The sequence below is a fragment of the Apus apus genome, chromosome 14, assembly GCF_020740795.1.
Source record: "Apus apus isolate bApuApu2 chromosome 14, bApuApu2.pri.cur, whole genome shotgun sequence".
NCBI lineage: Eukaryota > Metazoa > Chordata > Aves > Apodiformes > Apodidae > Apus > Apus apus.
The window spans coordinates 14,691,017-14,718,478 of record NC_067295.1 but is presented as its reverse complement, the minus strand read 5'-3'; the positions used below and the strand labels follow the sequence as shown (position 1 = coordinate 14,718,478).

General features: G+C 53.1%; 1 protein-coding gene across 1 annotated transcript; it reads left to right on the top strand.

Annotated features, from left to right (window-relative positions):
- The first annotated feature begins 53 nt into the window (after window positions 1–53).
- TRAP1 (TNF receptor associated protein 1) lies at window positions 54–26,240 on the top strand. Its single transcript, XM_051632476.1, has 19 exons — window positions 54–191; window positions 2,105–2,207; window positions 7,053–7,220; window positions 7,624–7,706; window positions 8,281–8,421; window positions 15,345–15,416; window positions 16,661–16,821; window positions 17,317–17,426; window positions 17,611–17,684; window positions 20,588–20,743; window positions 21,007–21,127; window positions 21,236–21,305; window positions 22,328–22,475; window positions 22,956–23,141; window positions 23,482–23,620; window positions 23,995–24,080; window positions 24,541–24,686; window positions 25,039–25,111; window positions 25,386–26,240. The coding sequence occupies exons 1-19, from the start codon at window positions 54–56 to the stop codon at window positions 25,485–25,487; spliced, it is 2,277 nt and encodes a 758-aa protein (XP_051488436.1). The 3' UTR covers window positions 25,488–26,240.
- Window positions 26,241–27,462: the final 1,222 nt, after the last annotated feature.

Genomic DNA, 27,462 nt, shown 5'->3' with positions numbered 1-27,462 from the left:
GCAGGAGAGCCAAGGTGACCACGGTGGGCTGAGGAAGAGGAGCCCTCCTGGGGATGGTCGCCCCATCGGTGGTTGTGTCTGGAGACAGAAGGGGCACGTGTCCACAGGTGCAGCAGCAGGAAGTTGGTGGCAGTGCACAGCAGTCGGTGAAAGCAGCTCGTGGCTTCCAGGGTGACCTGGGTGTGCAGCAGGTGCTTCTTCCAAGGCCAACGGCAGCTGGTGGCTTTACAATCCAGTGAAGATCCAGCAGCCCCTGGAGATGGGGAGCACGGCAGAGTGGGGGCCCATCTGTCCTTCCCTCCTTGCCAGGGATGTTAAAATGGGGAGGGGGTGATCTCTGCCTCCCCCAGCATGCTGCCAACCCCCCAACAGCCAGCACCAGCCTGAGCAGAGGGCTGGGTGTGTACCCAGATCCCTGCCCTCCTCAAGCCTTCCCGGCAGGAACGTGCTTGGTGGCCAAGTGGTTGGAGTGCACCCGAGGAGGAGGGTTCAGGAGTCTCACAAGCAGGTACAGGATGTTTGAAACGGGCACCAAAATCACTTTGGTTATGGCTGCAGCACCAGGAGCCTCGAGGAGGAACCGGGGCTGGTTCCAGGTGGAAATGCAGCCCAGCAGAAGGGTGCTGGAGCGATGCAAAAGCCCACACTGGGTTTGTTCCAGCTAACCCCCAGCACTGCATGCAGCGTGTCTGGGATGCAAACCTCAGCAACAGCTTTTCTGAACTGCAGGCAGGGCTTTTCCAGGGAGCTGGGAATTCCAAAGCTGGCTCTGTTCGGGGGGGACGGTTCCTTCCTGAAGGCCCTCGGCTCCTCAGCCTGGAAGTGGTTAGTGCTCACTGAAACGAGACCTGCTCCATCTCTTTATTTTTAGCTCTGGTGCTCATCGGGGCCTGGCTCTGCTCTCGGGCACGTGCCACCCGCAGCTCAGCGGAGCAGTTTGTTTCCTCTCTCACCCCCAGCCCAGCCAAAGCCTTTCTCCAGTGCCTCAGCCCTTTAGGTCTCCATATCCTACCTTCACAGCAGCCCCAGGAGCTGAGGAGTTCCAGATTAAATGGCAACCTTAGGTATTAACCAGTTTCCCCAAAGGTGAGCAGGGGAGACCAGCCAAGGTGGGGCACGCGGGGGGTTCCTGGTGCAAGCCTTTCCTTGGGGCTCAGCCCATTCCATGAGGAAGCTGGGAGGGATGTGGTGTGCCGTGCCGTGGCTGAGCTGTCCCGTGGAACAGGCTCCCTGCAGCAAATCCTGGGTCATCCACCGAGACCAGCCCTCGGGGGTGTCTGCACAGGGACAGGTGTGGGGGGTCGTGAGCAGGCATTGGCTTCCTGTGCAAATGTGGGAGGAACGTGGCAGGGATTTTAACCAGCAAGAAAGGAAAGGTTGGGAAGTGGTGTCCTGGGCTTGGTGTGCACAGCTGCAGCCCCTGTCATGGAATGGAGGAGGGCCCTGACACCCACAGGGGGAGGGGAAGGGAGGGGAAAAGGAAAGGGAAGAGGGAAGGGAAAAGGGAAGAGGGAAAAGGGAAGGGAAAAGGGAAGGGAAGAGGGAAGAGGGAAAAGGGAAAAGGGAAGGGAAGAGGGAAGGGAAGAGGGAAGAGGGAAAAGGGAAGAGGGAAGGGAAAAGGGAAGGGAAGAGGGAAGGGAAAAGGGAAGAGGGAAAAGGGAAGAGGGAAGGGAAAAGGGAAGAGGGAAGAGGGAAAAGGGAAGGGAAAAGGGAAGAGGGAAGGGAAAAGGGAAGAGGAAAGAGAGAAGGGAAGAGGGAAGGGAAAAGGGAAGAGGGAAGGGGAAAGGGAAGGAAAGATGGAAGGGAAAAGGGAAGAGGAAAGGGAAAAGGGAAGAGGGAAGGGAAGAGGGAAAAGGGAAGGGAAGAGGGAAGAGGGAAGGGAAAAGGGAAGAGGGAAGGGAAAAGGGAAGAGGGAAGGGAAAAGGGAAAAGGGAAGAGGGGAGGGAAGAGGGAAGAGGGCAGGGCAGGGCAGGGCCGGTGGATGCACCGAACGCGCTGGCCCGCGCGCTCCCGCCCCCCCCCTCGCGCGCTCCCGCCCCCCCCCTCGCGCGCTCCCGCCCCCCCCTCGCGCGCTCCGTGACGTCATCCCCGGGCGCCGGCGGAGCGTGAGGCGGCGCGCGCGGCATGGCGGCGGCGGCGGCGGCGCGGCGGGGGGCGGTGCCTGGCGGCGCTGCTGCGGGGCCGGGCCGGGCCGGGGGGGCCCGCAGGTGAGCGGGGCAGGGCCCGGGGGGGCGGGGCAGGGCCCGGGGGGAGCCGGCACCGGGAGCTCGCAGCCCGCGCGGAGCCCCGGCGGGTGGGCCCGGGGCGGGCGGCGTGAGGCGGGCGCGGGCCCGGGCCCCGCCGGGCTGAGGGGAGCGGCTGCTTCTCTTCGCCTTCCCCCGGGGCTGCGCTCCCCCCCCCCGCGCCTCTGTCCTGACCTCGGGGGCGGCGGGGCCGGCCCGTTGGCCCGGGAGCTGCTGGGCGGAGCGCAGGGGGTGTCGGCTGCCCGGGGCCATCGCTGGCTCGGGGAGCGGGCCCCGGTGCCCGCGGGCTGGCTCAGGGCAGCTCGCATGGCCAGCGGGGTCTGCGGCTCCTTCCGAGCGTGGAGCGCGTCCAGGGTCACGTCCTGCCCTGCCCAGGGGGCCAGGCCCCTCCGGTGGCTCCTGGGGAGCGCGGCGGGTTCGGCTCGGGCAGCCCCTGGGAGGGGCAGGAGGCGGCTGCAGCCCCCATCTCTGCCCGTCTCAGCTCTGAGGGACCGTGTTGCCCAGCGCTGAGTTCAAGGTTCCACCCGAGACCCTCAGGGCTCAGCACATCCACACGGAGGTCCTGGCCGCAGGGCGGGTGTTCTGATGGAGGCTGCAGTGCCCGGGGCTGGGGACCTGCTGGCGTTGTCCTTCCCCGTGGCACAGTGAGAAGCCTCCTGCAGGTCTCCTCTCGCACAGCTCCTGCTGTGCTCTCTTGGTGCTTCCTTATCTGCCCGCTGGCTCCTCGTCGACAGATTTGTAGGTTGTCCCTGTGGTCTTGTGGTTTCCCTGTGGGTTATGAAGAGAAAATGTGACACAGGAAATCGTGTGACAAATAGAGTGGCTATCAGGGTCAGGCTGTTAGATTTATTGTGCCACTTTGGTGTTTCGGGGCAATTCAGTTCTTCCACCACGGAAATCCCCAGTGGCTTGTTAGCTTCCCTGCCTGAGGAAGGAGCCTTGTGCCTGCCTTGGGTTTGAGGTGCTCCAGCAGAGCCAGAGTCTTATTCCCTAACCTGTCAGTCACCTCCTGCAGGGAAAGCAAAGAAGCACAAGTTGTGTGGGGTGGAAGTGCAGAGGAAGCAGCAGGAATCCCAGGCTGGTGTGGGGTAGAAGGGACCTTCAACATCATCCAGTCCCAACCCCCTGCATGGGCAGGGACACCTCCCACCAGCCCAGGTTGCTCCAAGCCCCATCCAACCTGCCCTTCAACACTGCCAGGGCTGGGGCAGCCACAGCTTCCCTGGATGGTGTCCTTTCCCTTGGATGCAGGCAGGATCCCTGGCTGTGGGGACAGCCCTCCCTTCCCTTTGGCTGTGCAGCTGGCAGGGTTTTCCCTTGGCTCTCACGATGCTGGAGGATGAGGCAGGGTTTTGGGGAGATGTGTTGGTGAGAGTGGAGCAGTCAAGGACTCTGTTGTCCCCAGATGCTGGATCTGGTGCTCAACTTCAGAGTCCTTTCCTCTAATGGAGCTGAGCTGGAAGCATCTGGAACCCACCTGGACATGTTCCTGTGGGATCTGCTCTAGGGGATCCTGCTCTGGCAGGAGGGGTTGGACTAGATGATCTTCAGAGGTCCCTTCCAACCCCACCACTCTGTGATTCTTGCTCATGCTCTTTCCAGGAGCATCCTTGGGCAGTCAAGCTCTTCTGCTGATTTCTGCTGACCTAAATTCTCCTCTTGGTTTTGAGCCACATCCTGCTTTGTGCTCCGTTTCCCACCCTCCATTTCCAGCTGGCCTTTGGCTTGGCTAAATGCTCGCTGCAGTCCTTCTCCCAGCAGGGGCTGGGTGTTCCCTGGGGGTTTGATTGGGTTTGGGAATCACTGAGGTGTCCTGGAACCTGGAATGAGGGGATCCCCTGGGACCAGGGGTCCTTCCCTGCGCTGTGTCCCTCGTCTGTGCAGCCGCTCTGGGGTCACACAGGATCATGTTGGATTCACAGCTGGAAGCTGGAGATTAATCTGAGTATCTGACTTATTTTGGGGCAGGGAGGTTCTTGGGCTGTGATAAAGCTCAGCATTTAATTAACTCATTATAAAAAGACCTGATTTGCCCCAGCACATGGCAGAGCTCAACCAGGGCAAGAACCGCCCTTTCCTTGTCTGTCGGTCATAGGAATTTGTTTCTTGGGCTCATTCTGAGTGTCACTTCACCCTGTTAACTCAGCAGATACTTTCTAAATAGCTTTTGTGTGCCAATTATTGTGGGTTTTTATCCAGAATTGCCTGGAGCCTTTCCCCTGCTTGGCCAGGCAAGGGCTCTGCAAGAGACAAATGTTCTGAAGATGCTGCAGCTTGTACCTAATGAGCCTTGTCTCTGCCTGGCACAGGATGGGCTGTTAATTAAAGATGAGAAGACCAAACATTACACAAATCCAAAAATAACTTCATTGATCAGTGGTGATTTATTCTTGTGCTTTAAAGGTAGGGAGAAAGAAAGAAAACAAAGAGTATATCAGAAATACCTCCAAGGGCAGGTTGGATGGGGCTTGGAGCAGCCTGGGCTGGTGGGACGTGTCCCTGCCCATGCAGGGGGTTGGAACTGGATGATCTTTAAAGTCCCTTCCAAACCAAACCCAATTCTGGGATTCTATGATCAAAAATTATAAATAGTTGTAGTTTCTAGAGTCAGCTGTTATTTATGGGCTGGGGGGTGACCTCTGTGTTGGCTCCAGGATCTTGCTGCCTGGAAATCTGATGAAGTGACCTTAAGGCTAGCACTGAGCTGCTGCTGATCTGCATCTCTTTTGGATCCTGGAGTCAGGGAGGGAGCAACATTCCCTCTTTTTATTTCTGCTGGTTGGGAAATGTGTGTGTGTGTGCACACATGCAGTGCAGATTTTGCAGAGTACCCTCCACCATCTGGCATAGAATGAACATAATATATGTAAACCCTGTGGAAATACGTCAATAAATAAAAGACCTAAGTCCTGGGCTGACTCCAGCTGTGCCTCTGAAGCTGGGCAGGCTGGACAGCCTCACGGTGACTTCTCCACTGCTTCCCACCTCACTCCCCCAGGCTGTTTTCCTTGTTGTTTTCTGGGATGAGCCCAACAAAGGCAGTGAAAGGAAGGATAAGGAACGTGTCCTGTGATCATGCGGCAGAGCTGTTTGTGATGCAGAGAGCACACAGTTGTGTGTGTAGGAGGTGTTCAGATGCATTAAGAACTATTTGTGGGCTCTTTAAGGGCAGAATGACTGGGGAGTAATTCAAGCTTCTGGCTGAAGAAGTGTATCTTGATTCAAAGCCTTCTGTGAGGAGAAATGAGGACTGACAGCCTCCTCCAGCAGCTCTTGGGCATGAATTGCAGGACCCAGAAGTACTGTTCAGGCTCAGGGGTTCACCTTCACCTGATCTGGAGCAGGTGAGAGCCCAGCCTGATGGTGTGGAGCAGCAAGATCTAGTCTTGCTGGCTGTACTGGCTGTAGTACCTGCTGAGGGGGCAGAGCACTTGTGAAGGGAGCCTGAGATCTCCCAAGAGGAGCTGGAGGATGATGAGAGGTTTTGGTGAAAGGGCTGGGATGCTGAGTTCACTCAAGGGCTGTGTCAACGTGGAGGAAGGTTCAGGAGAGCTGGGCTCTCCCAGCCTGTCAGCTGGATGGAAGGGCTGGGGACAGCCAAGGGAGATGTTCCCAGGGAGGTCACCATGCACTGCAGGGACTCACTGTCCCAGTGTTCTCACTTCAGTCTTTGGGTGCTTTTGTACCCTTTTGTGTAAAGAAAGGACACCTTGTAAATGTGCCTCCTGCAGGCCTGGGGTTTAGGGTTTGTCTCCTTTCCTTGCTTGATGAGACAGCTTCCAAGCACAGACTGAGTTGTGAGAAAAGCCTGGGACTGTCACTGCTTCCAGCTACTTCCTGTGCTTGCCCAGGTTCTCCCCACTCTTCCCAGGCCATCCTGGTTGCTCCTCTGCCTCCCAAAATAGCTCTGTTGGTTTATGTTCATTGTGGGGTGGGGGAAGGCCAAGTCACCACCTGTCCCCAGCTCTGCTGTGCGTTCAGATCATAGAACCACAGCATCATTTAGATAGGAAAAGACATTTAAGATCTTGAGTCCAACCTTGTCCACACCCCCTGGACTCTTCCTGGCACAGGCCACTCAGGACTCACACCCAGTAACTGGCCCAGGCAGGGCTCTGAATGGTCCTTTTTTGGCCAGGTTTGGCTTTGTTGGAGGATGTAGTCCCTGTGCTCTGCTAACTGTGCTCATATAGTCAAGGGCCAAATATTTATTGCCCTAAATAAATAAATGGAGCAGTTGAACTGCTCTGCTGGCTGATAGGGGCCACACCAGGCTGGCTGGAGTTGTTCTTGGAGATGGGAATGAACTGGTGACTGTCAGTGGGATGAGAGTGAGAGGGGAAAGCAGATGGTGGTGCCCAGAGGCCTGGCTGATGGTGTCAGAACAGCACCCAGAGGAGCTGCCTGTGCAGCAGAGGTGTCTCCTGCAGGTGCAGCCTGCCTTGTTGGCACCAGGGTTTTACATTCTCACTGGTGACAATGTGGGAGTTGAAACGTCCCTGTGGTCTTCAGCCTGGCCAGGTGACAGCAGTGAAAGCTGCAGGCAACCTCTTCCTCACCAGTTAATTCCTTGTGAAAGCTGCTAATGGGCATCTTCTGGCTAGAATTTTAATCCTAAAGTAGTAACTTGCCCTTCTTATTCAGTGACTGCAGTGCTGGAGGGAAAGGGGGGTTGTTTGATTGTGAGGGAACTTCAGTCTTGCTTGGACACTGCAACTCCCCTCAGTGCTGCTGAAGTGGGACCTTTGAAGAGTGCTCCTGTTGCTGCTGATACTTTTATACTGAAATACCTTGAACTGTGTCTTCTAGCAAAAGGAGCAGCATGTCTGCAAAGACAAATCTTCCATCGACGGAGCCTCTGGGACAGCGTTCCTGCCAGCAGCATTCCTGCTGTCAGGAGGTACAGCACTCAGACAGCAGAGAGCAAGGAGGAGGAGCCCCTGCACACCATCATCAGTGACACAGAGAACGTGAAAGGTGGGCATCAGCAGCATCTTGTAGGAGCTCCCTTGGGGTGCAGGCAGAGCCAGGACAAGGTCTGGGTGCAGCTGTGCCCTGACTGTGAGGGTGAGCCCTCTGCAGTGTGTTTCAGCCTCTGGAGGAGTAAGATATGGTGACCATTGTGCTGGTACTCCAGGCTTTGATTACCCTGAGGTTTGAGGGGCAGGAGATGAGGGGCAGGGACCAAGGCCCTGCTGGGCAAAGGGTGCTGCCTCATGGGGCTGTGTGAGCAGCACCCTTATTGTCATGCTGTGGGAGCCCACAGCTCCTGTGTCCCATCCTGCTTCAGGCTTTCTTTCCTGGGAACCTGAGGCACATGGTGAGACCGCAGTTTTGCCTGGAGAAGTGCCTGACAGTTGTGTTTGTGGCTTTATTCTAGGTGCAGCCTCTAAGCATGAGTTTCAGGCTGAAACAAAGAAACTGCTGGACATCGTTGCCCGTTCCTTGTACTCAGAGAAGGAGGTGAGGCATCCACTCCTTGCTGGTGGTTTTCTGTTGGCCAAGCCCTGACACCCAAAACAGTTGAGTTGGCAGGATGCCTCCTACTTCCCAACAAGTCCTGTGATGTTCACATGCCATGCTTTCTTGAACACCATTTTCTTGAGACACCTGGAGAATGTGCCTTCAAAACAGCTCGTAAGTGTGGCCGGGTGACTGTGTGAGCCTCAGACCTCCACCCTTCAGTACTGAACCACAGCATCCCAGACTGCTTTGGGTTGGAAGGGACCTCAAAGATCATCCAGTTCCAACCCCCCTGCACGGGCAGGGACACCTCCCACCAGATCAGGTTGCTCCAAGCCCCATCCAATCTGCCCTTGGATGTCTTCTTGATATATCCAGGTTTTTTGTCTCCCTACCTTTAAAGCACAGTAAGAAATCACCAGCGATCGATTCAGAAGTAGTTCAGACCAGCTGTCCTCTCAGCAGATCATGAGGAAACAGTTATTTTTCTAGCGAGCTGGGGATTAGTTTGTGAGTTGACAGTGGCAGGGTAGACAAGGCCAGGCTGCTGGGTCAGGTTGTGTCTCATCCCCAGGTGTTTATCCGGGAGCTGATCTCCAACGGCAGCGACGCGCTGGAGAAGCTGCGCCACCGGCTGATGGCAGAAGGGAAGGCCCTGCCAGAGCTGGAGATCCATCTGCAGACAGACAGCAGGAAGGGGACCATCACGATCCAGGTACCTCCCTTTGGTGACAGGAAAGTGTTGTTCCCTGCTGCTCTCATCACTAGTCCTTGTCCCTTGGAGGATCCGTGGGAGCTGAGGGGCAGCGTGGATTCCCAAGCCAGCTTGTAGAAATGTTCTGTCCTCAGCTGGACTCTGGTTCATGAGGCTGTAACCTCAGGATTTTATGAGAAACCACCAATCTGCTCTCCACTTGTCCCCATAGGAAAATTTGCTGCTCCTTCCTTCCCCATCAGGAACTACCAGTAGCTTTTCTCCCAGTACCTTGTCTGGTGCACTTGCCACATTGTGTGTGCATTTCTCACTGGTGGAAAAGCTGGGAGGCTGGTTTCATTCTGACCACTGGGGAGGATTTCCCTCACCTCCCTAAATCTGAGGTGTTAGATGGTGGCTCACAGACCTTCCCTGTCACCTCAGTCACTGGGAGATGCTGGGGTGTTGAGAAGAACCTCGCATTGCTGATGATCTCCTCCTGCTCCAGGACAGGCCAAGTGCAGCTCATGCTGGGGCTCTGCCCTAGTGTACAGGTGGGTCTACAGGTTGTGGCAGTTCCATTGCACTTCTGTGTCCTTCCTGCAGCCCTGCTTTGGACTGTTCCCTGCTGGTGAGGAGAGAGGATCAGTGTAAGCTTACTCAGCTGTGGGCCTCAGCAAGGTGAGGGAAGATGGAGCTGGTCCTTCTCTCTGGACTTTTGATTGCTCTTATTCTTGGCTGTTATCCAGGATGAAAGGCTGAGACTCAGTTTTGGTGTTTTCTTGGCAAAATTCTTAAGCCAAGAAGACAAACTAGTAACTTTCCTGGTGGACCAGTGTGTGAGAGGGCTGACCATAGCAGGTGCAGGGTAGATGTGGCACAAAGGGCACAGTCTGACCTTCACGTGGGACAAAAAGCAGTGACTGTCAGAGGCTGCTTAGTTATTTTACATTTCTGTTTCTGTGCAGAACAAGCAGCTGTGGTTGCCATGGGAAAGTCAGTGCTCATCAGTGGGCAAGACAATCATCAACCCAAAGACTCTCAGCCTGTAATGCAGAGCCTTTGCTATTCCTGTCTCACCTGACTGTTGCATTTTTCCCACTGCTGTGTAACAGATTCTTTGCTGAGCTCTGGTGTGGCCCCAGGCAGGGTGTCATTCCTGCCCTGCTTTCCCTTTTCATAGAATCATGGAATGGTTTGGGTGGGAAGGGACCTTATGGATAATCTAGATCCAGCCCCCTGCATGGGCAGGGACACCTCCCAGCAGCCCAGGTTGCTCCAAGCCCCATCCAACCTGCCCTTCAACACTGCCAGGGATGGGGCAGCCACAGCTTCCCTGGGCAACCTGGGCCAGGGTCTCACCACCCTCACACTCAAGAATTTTCCTCCTACTGTCTTACCTAAATCTCCCCTCTTTCAGTTCAATCCAATCCCCTTTGTCCTCTTACTACAAGCCCTTGTCCAAAGTCCATTTTTACAAGTTTGGAGACCACAGTGAACAAGTAGCCCCTGACTCCATCAAGACATTCTTACCACTCATGCCCTGTCACTCTGGCAGCTTCCCCCCTTCTCTGGCAGTTGGGTTGAGAGACCTGCTTGCCCCTCTTGCAAACAGGGTGTGTTTGAGGTCATACCCAATGAGATGTGTTGGGGATTGGTCTTTTTATATCCCCTACCTGCCTGCCTGGGCTTCTCTAATGGGACTAAATGAGTCTTAACTAGGAGCTTTGAGCAGCAGCAGCACTGCTCTGTGAGCAGGGAGAGGGGACTGCTCTGCTCCAATCTCTTTTAATAGGTTTGACTTCTCAGTAGTGCCTAAAGCTCCTTACCTCCAGTGGAGGGTTTATTTATAACCTCTGGAAGGAACACACTGCAGTTTTCTTGGAACAAGCCTCATGCAGAACATTTCCCTGCCTTTCAGGAACGAAGAGGTGCCAGAAAACCTGCCTGCAACGATTGAGGCAGAGATGGACCTGCCCCATGGTCACTGTTTTGTGTTCTGTACCCACTAGGAGCTACTGAAACAGAAGCAGCAGGTCCCTTGTATGTGATCTGTAGCAGTGGTCACCTCAGGTTTTTCTAGAAAGGTTCTGTTGCCTCCCTCTGACCCCTGGGTCCTTTTCCTCAGCTCTTCCTGCTGCTCTAAGCCCTTGACTCTGCTGGATCTCTCCCCTTCCAAGCTCTGTTGCACCTCTTTGTGTCTCACCAGTCTGTCATGTGTGATGGCCTCTGTTGCAGGCATGTGCCTGGGGAGGGTGATCAGGCTCTAGTGAAGGGCAGTGTCCATCTCTCTTAAGTGGCTGCAGTTCTGACTTCTCTGCCAGGACTGAACTTCAGTTGTGAGCATAGCAAGGCTTGGAATTCCAATACCACATCCTGATTCAGGGATATCCTGCCTAAGCATTGCCAAGTGTTGGATTTACTAAGAGGGAAGGTTCCCTGCCTACCCCACTGGATGACACCACCTAGCCAATTGCACCATTTCCTGCACCCCTTGGGAAACCACCTCCTTCTGCTTCTAGGACAGCTCATCTGCAGAGCTCTGCACTCCTGCCTGCCAAGGCTTCCCAGGCCTGCTTTTGGACCCTGTGAGGTGGGAATACAGACCCCAAAGCCCTGTGAGCACAGAGCTGTCTTTCAACACCCACCCAAAGCTCCCTGGGGCCCCTGTGGTGCAGTAGTTGGTGTTGCTGCTCCTGGTGGTGACCCTCTCTGTGGGTGAGCTGGAGCTGTGCATGTTGCTGCTGCTTAATTCAGGGCTAGGACAGTGCTAGCAGCTCGGAGGAGATGGTTTGAAATGTTTACAGAGCTAATAGCTGCTGCTGCTGCTGGGGGAGGGAGCATGACTGCTGGGTTAACAGGGGTAAGCAGCATAATTGCTGCCAGAGCTTGTGCTGCTCAGTTCTCTTTGTTGGCCTTTCTTCTGGCTGTTGCAGTCATCCAAAATCACTGCCTGTGAAGCCACAAAATAACAAGTTTGCTGTGTTTGGGAGGAGTTAAAATGACTGCAAACACCACTCCTCCCTGCATCAGCTCCCTGTGTCACTGAGCAGCTCTTTCCTGGCTGATGAGTTACAGTCTGCAAGGAGGACTGGGCTATCCTGAGGCTTCAGTTGAGATGTTTGGGGTTTATAGCTCAGTGCAGGTGCACCCACATGTCCAACAAAGCTTGATGCAGGTGGAAGCCCCCCCTGTGCTGCCAGACAGCAGCAGAGAGAGGGCTACATCCTTAGCTGAGTGCAGCACTGCAGCTTCTGCCTGTCACTGGAGCTTGAAGGAGCAGGGGAGCAGGAGATGGACAATCAGGCAAGGAGGGGAAACACTGGCTGTGCTTGGACAAGCCTCGGGTGGAATTGAGCTCAGAGAAATGTGCCACTGATGGTAGGGGTGGGTTAGAGCTTCCAGTTGTTGCAGCATCTTGAAAAAACAAGCCAGGGCACCAGGAATATAAACATATCTGCAATAACCTGTGGCCCAGGGAAGGAAGTGCAGAGTCTTTTCTTCCTCTTTCTGCCAGAATAAGAGCATTGAACATTTAAAAATGGGAAATTCAAAGGAGTTAAAAGTAAGTGCCTTCTGAGCAGTGGATGTTTAGAAGTGGATGGGTGGATGCTGAGGCTGTAGCTGGAAATAATGTTAACACAGGGCATTGGAAAGGGAAGGGAAAGGAAATGGAAATGTCAGGCTCCCTGCTTTGGACAGCTTCCCTGTACAAGGCCAAGATTTCCTTGTGTCTGCAGCACTTGTGTCCTGCCTTTCCTTCTGGTGGCTGCTGCTGCAGATGCTATTTTGGTTCTAAACTAGAAGCTGCACCAGTGCAGCCATCCTGGTCTTTTTAAAACTGCTTAAGCAAAGGGATTACACTCAGTCAGACATGATGGGATTTTTATTACCTTCTTGGTTGGTGAAAGCAGCATGTCCTTATTTTATGACATAGTCAGGTGTTCTTCTCATGCCCCCGTGGAGGTTTTGCACTGAAATAAGTGTTTCAAGTGTTTGTTTTGCAACAAAGGACAAGGAAAGGCCCTGTAGCTGAGACATGTACCTCTGGCTTCAGGCATCCCTCTGATGCAGCCCTGGCAAAGGCAGCAGTTCATGGTTAGTTAACAAATTGTTTGGTGTAACAAAGCTCTGCAATACCTGACATTGGACTCAGGTCATGAGCAAAGACATGACATTACCTGGGTTCTTGTTTACCAGCTAAACTGAGCAATTTGTTGACTTCAACCTAGATTCCTTGCTGGAATTGTGTGCAGTTTGTTGCTGCTTTACCAAAAAGTATATTAAGAATAAAAGAACTGTGATTTGACTGATTTGATGAGACGGATAGTGGGGCTCGAAGTGTTCACTTACCCCTCTGTCAAGGAAGACAGAGGTCCTCAGGGCTGTGGAGCAAACCCAGGGTTTCCTGGTGGGAGCCCTGATGTGCTCTGTGCCCAGCAGCCACCACAGGGAACATTCCCTGGTGACCAATATCCAGCACCCACACCACAAAGATTAGAACAAAGTGCAGAGAAAGCACCAAGGTCCCCTGCAGTTCCACAGCAGACTTTGTATCCAAGAGGGCTCCACACACACACAAAAAGGTGCTAAAATCCATGTTTGACCCTCTGCCTCTGCAGGGGCACTGTTACTTCGTTGAGAAGTTCAACAAGCATGGCCATGGAGCTGGTTGTAGTCCCTCAGAAGATGGGCTGCAGCCTGTTGTGCTGCCTTGCAGAGGGGATGGTTCAGGGGGAGGCTCTTGGCACCCTAAAAACTCCCAGAGGGGAAATTCAACCAAGTGAGTAAGATGGTTGTTCTGCTGAGTAACAGCAGGGCTGCTGTAATTAACCTCCAGCTAATGAGGTGTCAGTGCACTGAACTCTCTTCTATAGTGTACAGTGGCTGGTTTCTCCAAGCCTTTGGCACTCTGAACATGTCCCTCATGTCCTGTAGTTTGTGAAGCCCCATCTACAGTTTCCTTTGTGCTTTTACAAATCACTCTGCTGTAGCTGTTTGCAGCCTGATCAGACTTTTCTTGCAGACTGAAAAGAGGGCTTGAAACCATCTGCAATGGGGAGTAAAGTAGATGGTGGAGCAACAGCAGTCCTTGCAGTTATGCTGTCTGATGGTGGGTGCAGAAGGTGTTTGCAGAGGTTGTGTGGTGGAATGATGGTTCCTGGTGAGGAAACTGGAGCCCCAGCAGCAGGGAGGGCTGTGGGAAGGGCTGTGGAAGTCCCTCCAGCTTCTGCCTGGGATTTCAGGGAGTTAGTTGCACCAGCCCAGCCCGAGGTGGGCTGGTGGTGGGCAGGGTCACCAGCTTCCCACCACTGCAGCAGGCTACTGCAGAAGCCAAGGACCCATCTGGCCACTGCTGCTTCATTCCCAGTTCCTGGGAGCAGCACCATCTGATGCAGGGAGCCAGGAAGGGCAGCCACCCTGCCAGAGCCCTCTGAGTCTTGATGGTTTATCCTAATCCATCCAGGTGTTTTCCTGCAGTAGGAAACATCTGCCCTGCCAGGATCTTCAGCCAGCCACCTCCAAGGCTGCTTCCTGCCTCTCCAGGTGCTGCCAGGGGAGCAGAGACCTTTGAGCCCCACTCTCTTGTTCCAGCCCCAGTTCCTCCTCATCAAACGAGGCTCCAGGAGTTGTCATTAAGCATTTTGCAATAAGTTTGGCAGAGAGTTTGGAATTCAATAGCCAAATAAATTCATGGGATAGGGATATGTTTTTTTTTAACATACTGGAATTTGGGAATGACATGCTGTGCTATAAATAGGAGGGGATCAGAGGAATTAAGAGTTCTGTTCAGGGTCTGGCATGAACAAAACCTGAACCAGATGCTGAAAACTTTTCTTTCTGGCTTTTTCTTCCCTGGGGGAAGGGACCATGTCAGATTCCTGAGATTTTGCCATACCCTGTTTGTTTTTCCTGGCTTTTCATCTCCCACTGTTGATATCTTAGCAGGCATCATCCCTCTTCTCATCCAAGAGGGACAATATTCCACCAAGGGGAAGGTGTTGCTGTGCTGTGACTTGTGGGGAGGCACAAAAATGTCTTGCCCACATGACACCTCACTCAGTCACCTCCCAAGCTGCCCACAGTTTGATCCTTCAGTGGATTTAAACACCAGCTTAAAAAATATGTACCAACATGAACTCAATTTCCTAGCACAAAAGACTTCCAGATGCCCCACCTGAGTGGTGGAGATGTGCTGTGCCAGAAGTCACTCTGGCATCCCAGCTCCAAGCTATCTAGCAGCAGCCACTTCCTCTCTGGCTCTTTTTGCTGAATCCCACCTCTGGATTAGGAGCCCTGGGATGTGCAGCCCAGCTCTGGGTGTGCAGCCCAGCTCTGGATGTGTAGGATGCTGTCACCTGGGAGAGCTCTGCTCACAGCTACTTGAGTAGAGCTGAACTCCTCACACCAACAAGAATCATCTCTTACTTGGCTGATTGTCATGCTGCTGCCATCTCATGGAGTGGCTCAGAGAACCTGTAAGAGTCTTCTTGGAATGTTTCTGGCAGGTGGAGAAGCTGCTGGGATTTGGGAAGGGGGAATGGCACTTGGTCTTCAGATGTGGCACCCCAGAGGGCATCAGGCTTCACTTTGCTTCTGCAGGAGATGCATGTGGAGCAAGTCTGGAAATACATTGGACAAGAAAGTGGGAAAGATTTGGTGTCCTGTGTGAGAGAGTGTCTGTTTCAGGCTGGGATTTGCTGTTGTCTGTGTTGCCTTGGGGCTGTGCAGGTCTCTTGTGGCAGCTGGGGATGCCCCTTGGAGCTTTGAGCCCTCTGTCCTGACCATGTCCTGGTGGAGCCAGAGCAGGGTGCCTGCTGTTGTGTGCACTGCCCAGCTGGCTGGGAGAGAGTGGAAGTCAGAGGCAGAAGTTGCTGGGGTGCTGGTTGCCAAAGCAGTGCTTCTTCACTGATGTTTCAACTAGAATTGTTGTTTCCTCTCAGGACACAGGTATTGGGATGACCCAGGAGGAGCTGGTTTCTAACCTGGGCACCATTGCTCGCTCAGGCTCAAAGGTAAGCTGGGATGTGCTGCCCCTTCTCCTCCCCCCTTAGAAAAGTCTTCTTCAATTACAGTCACTTTTGTTCTCCCAGTGATTTCTCATTCTGTTTTGTCCCTTGGCCCCCAGCCCAGCTGTGAAATTACACCCCACTTGGAAGGTGATACCTTCCCATGGAGTCTTCTGTAGCTCTTAATGGTCTCTGCTGTGAGCTGAGGGAGGCCCGTGGTGCCCAGGCAGCTCTCATGGGCCCTGTGTGCAGTGCTGCTGCACCTGCCTGTCCCCCTGCCACAGCCAGTGCCCTCCTTCCCAAGCCATGGTTGTGGAGGGACATTCACCCTGTGTCCAGCAGGGCAGAAGCTGTGTCCTCATGTTGGCAAGTTGTTATATATATCATAGAATCCCAGACTGGTTTGGGTTGGAAGGGACTGTAAAGATCATCTAGATCCAACCCCTGCATGGGCAGGGACACCTCCCACCAGCCCAGGCTGCTCCAAGCCCCATCCAACCTGCCCTTCAACACTGCCAGGGATGGGGCAGCCACAGCTTCCCTGGGCAACCTGGGCCAGGCTCTCACCATCCTCACAGCAAAGAATTTCCTCCTCATGTCCAACCTCAATCTCCCCTCTGCCAGTTTTCATCCCTTCCCCCTTGTCCTCTCCCTCCCTGCCCTTGTCCCAAGCCCCTCCCCAGCTTTCCTGGAGCCCCTTCAGGCACTGGAAGGTGCTCTAAGGTCTCCCTGGAGCCTTCTCTTCTCTAGGCTGAACACCCCAACTCTCTCAGCCTGTCCCCAGAGCAGAGCTGCTCCAGCCCTCCCATCATCTCCATGGCCTCCTCTGGACTCTCTTCAGGAGCTCCATGTCCTTCTTGTGTTGGGGACCCCAGAACTGGACACAATTCTCAGGTGGCATCTTACAAGAGCAGGAGCAGAGTAGAAACACAGGGACATATATATATGCTCCTGTATTTTTTTTCATCTCTGGAGTCACTCTTTTAAGCTTTCATGCTCCTGATTGCCTGAGCCCTCAGTTATATTCCTGCTAGAGGCAGAGAGTGTTGTCCTAAATAATATTCCCCTCTTCCAGAGGTGCAGTCCCTGTGGGAGAAGCCCTTTCCTTCAGGCACCCTTCTCAGAGCACTGACACACCTGGTGTAGGGCTGGATCAGTGCCTGGAGAAGCCCAGCTGGAGGATGGGTTGCAGCCTCCCAGTGGAACCTGAAGTCACTGCACACTGGTTGATGCCTCTTTTGTTCCTCCAGGCTTTTCTAGATGCTCTGCAGAGCCAAGCTGAAGCCAGTAGTAAAATCATCGGCCAGTTTGGAGTGGGATTCTACTCAGCCTTCATGGTGGCTGACAAAGTGGAGGTGTTTTCCCAGTCTGCAGAGCCAGGGAGCCCTGGCTACCACTGGTCATCTGATGGGTAAGGCTGCAGGATGGGATGGAAACCCTGGGGGCCTGTGTCTGGGCCAGGCATGGAAGGGAAGCTGTGCAAAGCAAGACAGGGCTTGTGTGGTCCTTCATAACTGGGCCTACTGGTTTAGATCCTGTGGTTTTCACCCCAGCACATTTGGCCTCACTTTTGTTACCACGTCTAATCCCAGCAGGATCTAAACCAGTAGGCCCAGTTATGAAGGACCACACAAGCCCTGTCTTGCTTTGGAGTTTGTTTCCCTTTCAGCAGAGGCTGCTGGTGTCTTTGCAGCGTGTCCTGGTTCTGGAGTCTCTGTAGGGAAGACAGACACGTGTTGGGGGGGCTTCTCAGAGGCACAGAGACCATAGAGGTCTTCAAGATTTTTTACCTTTTCCTCTAGGTGCCAGAGTGTTGTGTGTGCTCTTAGTTTAATCAAATATTTGTATGTCCCACCACGGATGTGTCTGAGGCACAGGCTGACACGGGGTCTGTTTCTAATCCTAGTTCAGGAATGTTTGAGATTGCAGAAGCATCTGGTGTCAGAACTGGGACCAAGATTATTATCCATCTCAAAGAAGACTGCAAGGAGTTTGCAAATGAAGGCAGAGTCAAGGGTGAGTGGAAGAGGGAAGTGCTGTCACCTGCTGAAGGGCTGGGTGAAGTCTGTAGCTGATGACTGGGAGGTGGATTTTCAGTGGTTTTCCTCTCCTACAGCCCCTTCCACCTGCTGTTACTGAAGAAATCCTGACTGTGTTGTTTTCCCAAATGTGACTCCTCTGTGTCTTGTTTCCATTCCAGAGGTGGTGACAAAGTACAGCAACTTCATCAGCTTCCCACTGTATCTCAATGGGAGAAGAATGAACACTTTGCAGGTGAGCAGTAGGGCTGCAGCCTTGTCACTCCTGGAGAACAACCCTTGTCACCTTCCACTGGGGACAGGAAAAAATAAAGCTGCTGCTCCTCCTGGAAACAGGGGAGGATTGCCCAGGATATCACAGACCCCATACTGTTCAGCTAATTAGAACAAAAGGAGACAATCCAGCAGAAGTCATGCCTGGAACTGCTTGTTTGCATTTGTTGGAGAGAATTCTTGCAGATGAGCAAAGCAGGGGGGTTTGTACAGATACTTTCTGGGTTTTCTCTTCATCAGAATGATTATCTCAATGGTTTATGATACTCACTCTGTTAAAGCCAGGTGAATGTTGATGATGTAGGGATTGCTCACAGCTCTGGTGCTCTGATACCTGCAGCTCTCTCTGTCCTGCAGGATAGGTAGCCAGTGAATGGTTGGTTTTCTCAGTGCCTCAGCTCACAGCCTGATTTTCTTCACAGCTCTTATCTTTTTTTCTCAGCTAATTTTCTTCTTAGCTCTTGATGCTGGCATTTTCTGATCACTGAAAATTACAGCAGCCAGATCCATTTTAGTCAGAAGTTCTCAGCCCAGTTGCAGGAATCACCTAGATGAAATGAATTCTCTTTAAACCAAAAATCTATGAATCATTTTCCCCCAGCATTTCCTTTTCTGGTTGTTTAAAGCTTCCTCACCTAAGAGAGCAGATAGAGAACATGTGTGTGTTTATTTTGTTTCTTGCAGGCACTGAATGCACAGACTTCCCAGACTGCACTTAAATGTTTTATCATCTTCATTTACCTAGGGTTCTGTAATTGGTGTTGTTAGTCACTGATATTTATTTGGATTCCTGCATAATAGTGTTTCTATTCCAAAACCTTCCTACCTGTTTCCTTTACATTCCAAAACCAGAAGCAGCTGTAGGTGGCTGTTTGCTCTTTCTACCTGCCAATCAATAGAACAGACTCCTTGGAGAAGTGTAGCACTAGAGCCAGGGATGAAATGCCCTCAAAAGAGTCCTGTACTTTTTATCTCCTTATCAGAAAGTCTGTTTTCCCTTGGGATACAGCAGCAGCTTTGTCCTCATTATGCTCCCATTTCAGGCTTTTTTCCTTTATCCAGGATTTTGGTTTTGCCTCTTTCTACACAGCAACATCAGTTCACTGCACGTTGAGCCATAGTTTGATCCCTGGTGTGGATTTTCCTAGTTAAGCTCTTGAGTGCTTGTCATGTAGCTGAAAATGTGGAGTTAGAGGTTTTTCCAGCCTAACTCTGGTAACTTGTAGCTACAAGTGTAGAAGCCTCTGGGAAAGCAGCACTTTACCCAACAACAGCTGCTGTAAAGCACCTCAGAACCCAGCTGAGTCTGTAATCCTACCTGTGATCCTGCAAACCCTCCAGGACATTTGTGTGTGCTGGAGATGTTAGGAAGCCACTTGTGAACAAGGTTTTGAGGCAGAAGAAGCTTCAAGGGGGATAGCATGGCAGGGCTCCCAGAGCCCTGAATCTCTTGGACAGGCAGGGAGAGGGTGGGTTGGGTGTTTGTGTTGCCCCCTGTGATGGCTTCTGTCACTCATGAGGGCTGGAGTAGAAAAGAGTGGCAGTGAGTGTTGTGGGCTTCACCCATCTGGAGACAGGAGATTCTGAGCTGAGTCCCCACAAGCAGAACCTCTCTCATCTTTGCTGGGTGCTTGACTGTTGCTGATGTACTGAAAACTTCCATGTGGTGTGAGCAGAGGGTGCAGCAGGTGTGGGGGGTGAGAGCAGCATGGCCATGGGGAAGGGCCTGGTCTGGAGCTCGTGATGATAACTCATGTATGAAATGGTGCTGCTGAAGCACCTCCTGACCCTGCAGCAGGGGAGGGCAAGTGGTCACAGAGGATCTTGTGATCTGTTCCAAAATAAAGCAGCAGAATAATCCAGGAGCTGCTTCACAAGCACCAGGCTCACCTTGTGGGGGGATAATGACTCCAGCAGGGAGGCAGGCCTCGTTGCATCACACCCTCTTGGAATTTTAAGTTTTCTTTTGCTTGCTAGTCAGGCCTTGAGATGCAGGACTAGTACTGCTGGTCAGCTGAGCTGAGGTCACTGTCCAAGATGCTTTTGGCCAGGAGGTGTGAGGCAATGGATGTTACCCAAATCCCTCTTGTTTTGAGCTAAACAAAGCTGCCTCACATATGTTGGTTTCCTCTGTCAGGTCATGGAATACAGCAGCTCAGAGCTGAGACCACTATGAATTTTGTTGTTGAATATCAGGATTAACTGCTGCAAAGCTTCCCTAAGGCCTTCATGTTAAATCTTTCAGCTTTTGGACATTCCAGAGGACATTGTTGGTTGAGAGAGAGAACATGACCTTACAGTGGCTTTCCAGTGCCTGAAGGGGCTCCAGGAAAGCTGGGGAGGAGCTTTGGACAAGGGCAGGGAGGGAGAGGACAAGGGGGAAGGGATGAAAACTGGCAGAGGGGAGATTGAGGTTGGACATGAGGAGGAAATTCTTGGCTGTGAGGGGGGTGAGAGCCTGGCCCAGGTTGCCCAGGGAAGCTGTGGCTGCCCCATCCCTGGCAGTGTTGAAGGGCAGGTTGGATGGGGCTTGGAGCAGCCTGGGCTGGTGGGAGGTGTCCCTGCCCATGCAGGGGTTTGGATCTAGATGATCCATAAGGTCCCTTCCAACCTATGTTGCAGGGCCAGAGTAGCTCTATGAGAGATGATGGAGATGAGGGGCAGTGATTGGTTCAGCTGTGCTCCTGTTCCTGCTCCATCACACCCACTGCCCGGGGGCTGGGCAGAGCTGTCCCTCTGTTGGAGAGACGATCATTCCTTGCTCCAGCACCCTGCAGGGGAAGTGTGACTGTGGCAGAAGAGCTGCCAGGCAGCAGGTCTTGAGAGCTGATGGGAGCTCCTGTTCCTGCTCCCCCCCCCTCCCAGGCACTCTGGATGCTGGACCCCAAGGAGATCAGCGAGTGGCAGCACGAGGAGTTCTACCGCTTCGTCGCGCAGGCCTTCGACAGGCCCCGCTACGTCCTGCACTACAGGGCTGATGCTCCCCTCAACATCCGCAGCATCTTCTACGTGCCTGAGCAGGTAGGTGCCCTTCTGTCCAGGGAACAGGGGGGACATCTGCCCAGGTCCTCTGGAAAGGAGACAACAGGAGAGGAGGGAAAGGAGGCAGCTAAGGCTGCGGAAGCGCAAGGAGGAACGTGACCTCTCGGCGGTGGGCTGGGTGGGGAGGTGGATCAGGAAGACAGCCAAGATTTCAGCTCTCCTTGGGTTCAGCAGTGGTAGAGAAAACCACAGTGTGACCTGGTCAGCTGGTGCAGTTACCCTTCTGCCTCTTGTTCCTGCAGAAACCATCCATGTTTGACATCAGCAGGGAACTGGGCTCCAGCGTTGCCCTCTACAGCCGCAAAGTCCTGATCCAGACCAAGGCTGCAGACATCCTGCCCAAGTGGCTGCGATTCCTCAGAGGTGTGTGCTGCCACCAGGCTGTGGACCATGCCTTCCACAGGGGGTGAGGGCTTCCTGAGCCTGGCACTTGTGTTTGCCACGCCGTGCAAAGGTTGCTCTGTGTTCCAGGTGTGGTGGACAGCGAGGACATACCCCTGAACCTCAGCAGGGAGCTGCTGCAGGAGAGTGCCCTTATCCGGTAAGCACGAGGGAGAGCCTGTGGACTGCTGAGGCTCTTCCAGCTTCTTGCTGGTTGAGGAGGGGACACTGTAGGATAGTTAGAGGGGCTTGGAGGAACCTGGCACGTAAGCTGCAGCATTTCCATCCTTGAGAATTTCTGTGGTCTATCAAGTGGGTTCTCAGCCGTGCTGGGAACACCTCAAGATGCGGGAGCAGTGTCCTGTGTCACACAGTCTGCTGCTGCCTGCTTGCCCTTGTGCCCTAGGCTGCCTTTTGGTACCTCTGGTCTACAGCAGTCACAGTGGATTTGGTGTTCAAAGTGTCTGGTCTGCACCACCAAGTGGTTTGGAAAACAAAAAACCAGCTGAGTGCCAGGCAGCAGGGTTTGCCTCGGTGCTGAGGCCCAGCAAAGCTGCTTGCTGACAGGCCAGTCTCCCCTAGGAACCTCTTAGATCTGGCTTTGGGTTTTCCTTCCTTTTTGTCCTTCAAATCCCCTCTCAAACACCTGCCATTGTTGGAACCTGAGGGAAGTACAAGAGTAGGCTCTTACTGCTTAGCATGGGTGCTGTTATCTTGCCAAGTGTGATGGCTGACTTTGTATGCTGTGGCTGGTGAAATGCCTCTGCCTTCACTATGGTCACCAAATTAACCCTGTCACTTCACAGTGGATTTTCAGGCCTTCAGAAAAGGTTCTTCCAACTGTAACCCTTCCAGAACTGCTTCCTTCCCATGTTTAAGGGTAGCTGTGGGAGGGAGGCCTGTGCACAGTTGGTATGTGCTGCAGCATCACCCAGTCACAAGTCACTGAAGAGCTGAGCTTCAGCAGGATGTTTGTGTCACAGTCCCAGCTCTAAAGCTGCTCCTGACAGAGGCACAAAGATCAGATGTGGAGCCATGAGGGAAAGGAGACAGTGGAGTTTCTTCTTTGTCCCCATGTTTGCAAATGCATCACTAAAACACTGCACAGGGAGAGAGATGTTCACCTCAAATCTCTTGTCTTGGTCTAGCAGCTCTCTTTAAAATGGCTTGTTCCTGCTGCAGGAAGCTCCGAGATGTTTTGCAGAAGAGGTTGATCAAGTTCTTCATTGACCAGAGCAAGAAGGACCCTGAGAAATATGCCAAATTCTTTGAGGAATATGGAGTATTCATGAGAGAGGGGATTGTCACGATAGCAGAGCAGGATGTCAAGGTACCAGGAGTCCTGAAGCTGGTGGCTGAGTGTGTGCTCCTACTGTGACCTGGGATGAGGGGACCTGCTACTTCTCCCTGGATCTTTCAGGCCTGTAACGTGTTCCTGGGTCTAGCAAGACCTACATGTTCCTGGTGCCCCACCTCTCACTCTCACTGGGTGCTGCTTCCCACTTAATTCGAGCCACTGCAGAGTCTCTCTACCCACTCTGTTGTCAGCCCTCCCTGAAGCAGTATGATCTCCAAGAGGCAATAAAGTGGGGCTTTCCCCAACTGTTGTCCTCTGCCTGGATTCCCATTTCCAGGAGACCTTGACCTGTCTGGGTTGCTTTACTGCCTCCTCGTTATCTGGAGCAGGAAAGGAGGAACTCAGAATCCTCTGAGCCTTTTTGCAGGGCTGCAGAGAGGCCTGCATGCTGCAGAGGGATGTCTTGGGGCTGGGAGTGGTCAGGTGGAGCTCACAGGAGCCCATTTCTTCCAGGAGGACATAGCCAAGCTGCTGCGTTACGAGTCATCCGCCCTGCCCGCGGGGCAGCTGACCAGCCTGGCCGACTACGCCTCCCGCATGAAGGCAGGGAGCAGGAACATCTACTACCTGTGTGCACCCACCCGGCACCTGGCAGAGCACTCCCCCTACTTTGAGGCCATGAAGAAGAAGGACATGGAGGTGGGTGAGCAGCGTGCCACGGCCAGGGGAACCCCCTGAGCTTCTGCATCAGTGGTCGGGGCTCCCCGGGATCTCGCAGCCGAGCAGGGTGGTGAGGCCTGTGAAGGACTCAGGGCTGGCTCTCACCTGCCATGAGGCAGCAGGACTTGTTCAGCTGCAGACCTGGTACAGAGTCCTCCAAGGGAGGCTCATTTGGAGCCCTCAGCCATGGACACCATGGGGCTGTACCTGCTAGTTTCCTTTCTGATGATCTCTCTGCTGTTTAGTGCAGAGGTGCCTTGGGAAGGAGGAGCTGCTTTTACATCCCAAAGAATCTGCTGTCATCCCTCTTTTGGCACAGGTCCTGTTCTGCTATGAGCAATTTGATGAGCTGACACTCCTGCACCTTCGGGAGTTTGACAAGAAGAAGCTGATCTCAGTGGAGACAGACATTGTTGTTGATCACTACAAGGAAGAGAAGTTTGAGGAGAGCTGTCCAGGTATCCAGAGCCAACTTGGGTGCTCTGAGGCAACTTTGAAGTTCTTGCAGATCCCTTTTCATCCCCCAAAGTTGAAGTGATCGGCTCATTTAAACAGAGGGAATGTTATATGTGGAGTTTCCAGGGTTTGAGTTGTGACAACACACACAGACCTGGTGCCCTGACAGGCCGGCAGGCGTTAGCAGGACGTGAGCCTGTGTGTACAGCACAACCTGGGATGAGGGATGAGGTGTGTGCTGAGCAGTTCTGCCTCCCCAGTTCCACAAGAGAGCAGCCAAATGGCAGTATGCAGGGGCCTGAGCTCAGGAGTGGAGCTCCCTGGCCATTGGCACACTGTAGATGCACACTCAGATCTGCCCTCTTTCACCTGCCAGCTGCAGAACGTCTGACAGAGAAGGAGGCTGAGGATCTGATGGCCTGGATGAGAAATGCCTTGGGCTCTCGAGTCACTGGTGTTAAGGTGGGTATTGTGTGCCTGGGAAACGGAGCACAGCAGGTCCATGGAGGCAGGCATCCAGGGATAAAAATGGTGCCTGACTTGGGATCTGCTGCCATGGGTTTTTTTCTTCGGAACCTGAGAGAAATCATTCTTCTCCCTGCTTCTTTTCTGTAAATGGGATGAATGCTGGCATTGCCATTTGGGTGCTCAGTGTGGCAGTGGAAGATCTTAATGTGTCATGAGCAAAGCCCTTTTGACCAGTTGCTGCTCAGGTTACCAGAAGAACAGGCTGGTGACCATCTTGCCTGTGGACCAGCTTTCCTGCCAGTTCAGGCACCTCCTGTGGGGTCAGGATGAATCACGTGGGGCTTGATTGGAGGGGATCTGTGCTGAGGAGACCCCAAGTCCTTGAACTCCCCCCCCCCCTCCTCTAACCCATGCTCATTTCCCACCTCAGCACTGATGGGTGTGTTTGCCCCAGGTGACCACACGGCTGGACACCCACCCTGCCATGATCACCGTGCTGGAGATGGGGGCTGCCCGACACTTCCTCCGCATGCAGCAGCTGGCCAAGACCCAGGAGGAGCGTGCCCAGCTCCTGCAGCCCACCCTGGAGATCAACACAGGGTAAGGGGGAGCAATACCAGTGTGATTGAAGCCTGGGGCACCACGGTCTTGCTGGGATGGAGGCTGAGAAGAGGAAGTGTAAGGGTCCCAGTTAGCAGAGCCCTCCCCTTTAGGTGCAGCCTGTGCCCCAGTGAGGCTGCCTGGCACAGCTGACATGAGACACACACACTGTGTCCAGCCCCCTGAGGACCACGGGGTTATAGGGACAGGACAGGAGAGAAGCCCCCAGAACAGCAGCAAGGAAGTTTGGCCTTTTGGTAGAACCTTTTCTGTTGCACCTTGGCTTAGCTGCTCAATTTCTCCTTCTGTCCAGAAAGGCCAGTCTGAATGTTGATCTCTCTCCCTCTTACAGACACGCTCTAATTAAGAAGCTTAACGAGCTGAAGGACAGCCAGCCCGATCTGGCTCAGCTGTTGCTTGACCAGGTGAGAGCCAGGCCTTCTCCAGCAGCACCACCATCCTCCCCAGGACCAGCTCACACACCATGTGTGGCAGGGGGACAGGGTGAAGCCCCTGTAGAAGGCAGGAATCACATCCTTCTGTGGCCCCCACGCTGGGTATTGCTGGTACTTGTGGTCCTACAGGATGGCCCAGAAGCTTGGTCTCTCCATCCAAGTCCTGGAGAGTCACCTTCACTTCCCAGCTCTCACCCAGCTTGCTCGTGCTGCTTCCTCAACATTTTCTTCTCCTTTTTTTCAGATTTATGAGAATGCCATGATAGCAGCAGGACTGAATGAGGATCCCAGACCCATGGTGAGCCGGCTGAATGAGCTCCTCACCAGAATCCTGGAGAAGAACTGAGCCCCAGCAGAATGCAGGATGAACTCTGTGCTGATGCCCCTTTTCTGAAGGGCAGTCACTGTCAGCTATGGCAGCACCTGCTTGCAGGCACTGTGCAGAGAGGGCTTCATGTGGCAGAAGGTCAGGGAGAATGCCAGGGCCTTCCAACCCTCACACGTGGGGAGGAGCCAGTTGGAATGATTAAATCATGTGTCATCAACCTGTCCAAAGTTTAGGGTTCTTAGTGGGAAGAAAATCCAGAGGTTGCTGCTAAAACAACATGCCTGAATTGCTGACACAAGCCTAGAGAGCCTCGTTTCATGCTGTTGCCAGAAATGGCCTTTCCCAAAACAGATGTTGGCAGCAAGATTCCCAGTTAGGTCTGTCAACACACCCCCCCTCCCCATCCACTGAATCCCTGTGCACTGTTGTGCTCCAAAAAAGCACTGACAGAATAAATGAAGAAACCTGCACCTCTGACCAGGCAGGAGGTGCTTGCTGGGATGGAGATAAGTTGCTGCTCTTAGCAGCCCCAGGTGCTGGTGGTGGAGCATGTCAGTACAATCCTGTGGCAGAAAATACCATCTTGCTGCTGGATAATTGAGTTCATCCTGGTCTTGCTGTGGTGAAAGGGAAGTAACTGGGAAACAGTTTCCCACCATGTGGCTTTCTGGAGAGTCTCCAGGGTTTTTGCCTCTTCTGTGGGATAAACTGCATGTCTAGCTGATCTGTATTTATGATAAATAAACTCCTCTTCTTTTCCAGACCTCTCCACTCTTCTCTCTCCCTTTTGGTCTTTGTGCCTTCCAGCTGGTGATTTCTTGGTTCATCAGGTGGGAAGAGGAGAGTGTGAAGGCAGTAGGTGCAGAAGAATCTGCAGCTGTGAACCCTGTTAGCTTTGCCTTTGAAAACAGGGTGTATCCCCTCAAATCCTTTCTGAAGAGTAATGGCTGTTGGAACAGAAGAGCCCTTTGTAGCAGAAGGTGTCTGGTTGACACCATGCAAACTGGTTTGCAGGAATTCTTTCTCCTGCTCAGTGGGGGCTCTGAGGCAGCCATGAAACTTGTTGAGCTTATCTTTAAATTGCCAGTTTAAGATTCTGGAACTGGGTTTGGTTAACTGTTTGGATACTTGACTGGGCAGGACAATCTCCAGCTCTTGAAGCTACAGGAAGCCAGGCTGTGCAAAGAGGAATGAAGGGGGTCTGTGCAGGGGGTATAATTTTAGAAATTGTATTAACCATCTACAATTTTATTGTTATTCAGATGCAGAAGAGGAACTGAGAGGTGACAGTGTAGGGGATGTTGAGAAGAGCAAGGAGCCACCTTTGACACCCCTAGGGTTGCTGTGTAGCTCAGCTAGAGGCCACAGGTCTTGGTCCAGCTCCTGGTAAGACACAGGTGGCATCTTCTGATTATTCTGGGATTCCTTGACTGTGCAATCATGAAATAGCTTCAAATTATCCATGCTCAAGATTAGAAGACTAAGTTGTCCCAGGTAAACATGTGTAAGGTCTTTCTCCTGGAAGTAGATAACATCTGTGGAGTTCAGCTGTACAGGTTGGAGCCTGGGCAGCTTTCCTGTCTTCCAAGTAGATGTAAGGTCCTTTGCCATCAACATTGACTTCAATACACTGAAAAAAATACCAGATGCTAGACAGGGATGTCCAGAGCCCTGTGGGACACTTGAAAGGAGCATTGCAGTGCAGGGTGTCATGAGCACAGATGAAGAAATGAAAACTTGTGGTGGTTTTCTCCTGCCAACACTCCAGCAGGTGAGTGCAGGAGCTGCTCACCTGCTGCTCACTGAGAATGTGCCTGCAAACAGCATCTGCTGATCTAAAAGCCTTGAACTGGGTGCTAGTTTATAAAATCTGATGCAGGAGAAGAGGAGAGTGTTGGCTGTGAGACAGTCATGAACTGTCTGACATGTCTTTAACCTCTCCAGCCCTGGGAATCCTCCAGGAATCCCAGCAGCCCTCAAGGTGCTGATTTAG